Source organism: Myotis lucifugus, unplaced genomic scaffold (assembly GCF_000147115.1).
Source record: "Myotis lucifugus unplaced genomic scaffold, Myoluc2.0 scaffold_5438, whole genome shotgun sequence".
NCBI lineage: Eukaryota > Metazoa > Chordata > Mammalia > Chiroptera > Vespertilionidae > Myotis > Myotis lucifugus.
Window position 1 is genome coordinate 1 of NW_005876486.1, and position 3,557 is coordinate 3,557.

A 3,557-nucleotide genomic window follows, 5' to 3' on the forward strand; every position below is an offset into this window, starting at 1 on the left:
AAACTTTATTTTTATGGGTTCTTTGAAATTCTTTTGGGATAACTCGTTCCCTCTCTGTCTCAACTTTTAAAAGTTTGATATAATTGGATCTTTGGGACATTATCCCTGAAGGATCTGAAGTTTCAAACTGCTGCAATATAGAGCTGCTGAACTTTAAATTGTTCAGGGACAGTAGGTATTCCCCAAAACAACAGAGGATTTAAATTTACACAGTATTTCAGTTGCTATCCTTTGATATTTTTAGTTAGGGAGGCAACAGTCAATACTTTAGAAAGAAATGAATTGCCCTGATGATTTTTACATTTTACATTTTTAACGTGGATGCATTTATTCTTCCTTGCACTTAGCTAACTTTATGAAGTGCATCTTAAAACAAGATTTGGAGTCGGTGACAGGGAATTCAGGTCAGAGGACCCATTTTTCTTGGCTACTATTTTTAAACAATAGAAAAGATCAAGTCCCAGACAACTGGGCTGATTTTTCATTCTAAAATAAATAAATAAATTGTGTTTTCTTTTTTTTTTAATCCTCACCCAAGGATATGTTTTTATTGGTTTTTAGAGAGAGACAAAGGAAGAAGGAGAGAGAGAGTGTGTTGCCTCCTATACACACCCAACCAGGGATCGAACCTACAACCTTTGAGTGTATGGGACAGTGCTCCCACTAACTGAGCCACCCGGCCAGGGCAAATTATGTTTGCTAGTTTTAAAAAATTTTTAAAGTTTTTTAATAAAATAATCTCTTACAATAATATAATAAGACTTTTATAGAGAATTTGTTAAATATAAAATTTGGCAGAGAAATCCCTAAAAATAATCTAACAAATGAATAAGAAATAACTACTGTGATGTAGAAAAATGAAGCTTTTAGGAAGAAAAGCAAAAACTCTGCTGCCCAAGTACCACAGAAGGCGCTAACACGGACAGGTATTCCCTGGACACTAAACAAGGTATCAGTGTTACTGATATAGTGTGTGGACCTACAGTGTAAGTGCTTAGGGACTGACGACTACAACAAACACACCAACAAAAACGAAAGGACTGGCTAATAGGCTGGATGAGATACCATGGAACAGAAGTCAAAGATGCTAATGGCATGTAAGTCAAAAGAATTCTGTAATATCTGAACTGTTTGAAAAATATTGTGCCCCATCTACGGTACTTTTAAAATCTGGAGAACTGGGAGACAAGTGATAACATTGATTGAAATTGAGAAACGGGGGGAAATCGTTAGTGATGAGAAAGTGGAGACGGAAGTATCAAGATAAACCATGTAATGGAGGAGTTTGTCTATGAAAGGGAGAGCAAAAATAGGGTGGCAGTTAACACAGGTAGCATGACAATGAAGGGAACTTTTAAGAACAAGTGTATTTGAAAATACCCAGGAAAGAACTAGTGGGGAAAGGAAGAAGGTCGAAGGTGATAAAGGGCAGCGCCATTGCAAAAGCAAGGGAAGTTTTAGCAATTATTTTTGTTAATAATGTGAAATGTCAAAATAAATAAAGCCTCAAGTGTCGTGTTTATAATCAGGTCATCTATAACCTTTTCAAAGAGATTTTAAGATAATTTAAGCAGGGAGTTTAATTTCTGCATTCCCTGAATCTTCGTGAGTGTTAATACGAGCATTGCCTAGGTGTAATTTTTAGATCTGTTTACATGCTCACAAAGGTATAGGTCTCAATAATGAATGAACCTATACAGGGGCTGTATCAGTTTTTAAACGAGGTGGGTCATTTTGTGGGACTTGTGAACTGGCTCTTAATATAATCAAGACAAACATCTGCAGTGCTTCCAACAGGATCATTATTTTTGGAACAAGTATATAGACCTCCAAACTGTTAGTTGGAAAGGACAGAGGTAACGTAGACCTGGAACTTCATAGGTGTTAGTTTGAAATTCATTGATTTGTTTCTTTCAACATTCCTCCTCGTCCAGTGAGGATCATTACTGGTTTTTATTGTGCAAATGTGCTTTATTTGCCTCATTTTCTGGCTTACTTTTCTAACTTGTGCTCAATAACTTACTCAGTGCCGATTCATATTTCCACCAAAACTTTACTGAAAACCTCCTGTGGGTCAAGCACAGGATTATGAGTTGAGGTTAAGTAGTAAATGTGTTGATTCTTGTTTTCAAACTCACTCTTGTCTAAATTTTGTTGTGGAAGCATCAACTGTTTATGTAGACCATCTTGTTCTTCCTTTAGAACAATAGATCCACTCTCCTTTGATTTCTTTGGGGTAAAATTGTGTTGATTATAGTGAAGATAAGTTTGAAAGTGTTTTCCTAACTAAAAGAACATTCGACTTGATCCACCTCTTTATGTTCTCAGATGAAATGAAGAGAATAATCCTAGAGTAACTGCAGGTGCAAAGAAGGAGATGCCAGGAAAAAACCTCACCACCTGGAGCTTTTTCTTCCTGGAGGGTTTCTCTAAATACCCGAAGTTGGAGATCGTTCTCTTCGTCTTCAGCCTGGTGATGTATCTGGTCACCCTCTTGGGAAACAGCACTCTTATTTTAATCACCATCCTGGATTCCCGCCTTCAAACCCCCATGTACTTTTTCCTTGGGAACCTCTCTTTCATGGATATCTGTTACACATCTGCCTCTATTCCCACTTTGCTGGTGAACCTGCTGTCATCCCGGAAGACCATTGTCTTTTCTGGATGTGCTGTACAGATGTATCTGTCCCTTGCCATGGGCTCCACGGAGTGCGTGCTCCTGGCCGTGATGGCGTATGACCGCTATGTGGCCATTTGCAGCCCACTGAGATACCCCATCCTCATGAACAGGCAGGTCTGTGTGCAGCTGGCCACCGTGTCCTGGGTGACCGGCTGCCTGACCGCCCTGCTGGAAACCGGTTTTGCTCTGCGGATGCCCCTGTGCGGGAATCTCATCGACCACTTCACCTGCGAGATCCTGGCGGTGCTGAAGTTGGCCTGCGCCAGTTCCCTGCTCATGGACATGACCATGCTGGCGGTCAGTGTGCTCCTCCTGCCCATCCCAATGCTCTTAATTTGCATCTCTTATGTCTTCATCCTGTCCACGATTCTGAGAATCAGCTCCGCAGAGGGGAGAAACAAGGCGTTTTCTACCTGCGGGGCCCACTTGACGGTGGTGGTCTTGTATTACGGGGCCGCCCTTTCCATGTACCTAAAGCCTTCTTCATCTGGCTCCCAACAGATAGATAAAATCATCTCTTTGCTGTATGGCGTGCTCACCCCTATGTTGAACCCCATAATTTACAGTTTAAGAAACAAGGAAGTCAAAGATGCTATGAAAAAGCTGCAGGACAAAATATCATCGCATCAAACACATGAAAGCATCTGACTGGGGTCCTTCCATGTGTACCAGGAGCTCACCCCTGGCAGGGCTCCCAGGGAAATTCTAGACCAAACACTCACCCTCAGAACACTGACTGGATCGCTCGCTCCATAATCTTCCAGCTGCGAGATATGTGTGCGCAGAGTCATGGCCTGTGGGCAACAGTAGATTCCAGCTTGCATTTAGTACTAGTTTCTGTATTTGTGTTTCATGGCTGTGAGAGGTTTTGGGCTGC

At 41.1% G+C, this 3,557-nt stretch overlaps 1 protein-coding gene across 1 annotated transcript; it reads left to right on the top strand.

Moving 5' to 3' along the window:
• The first annotated feature begins 2,374 nt into the window (after positions 1-2,374).
• Positions 2,375-3,328, top strand: LOC102429495 (olfactory receptor 2K2). Its single transcript, XM_006109067.1, has one exon. The coding sequence runs from the start codon at positions 2,378-2,380 to the stop codon at positions 3,326-3,328; it is 951 nt and encodes a 316-aa protein (XP_006109129.1). The 5' UTR covers positions 2,375-2,377.
• Positions 3,329-3,557: the final 229 nt, after the last annotated feature.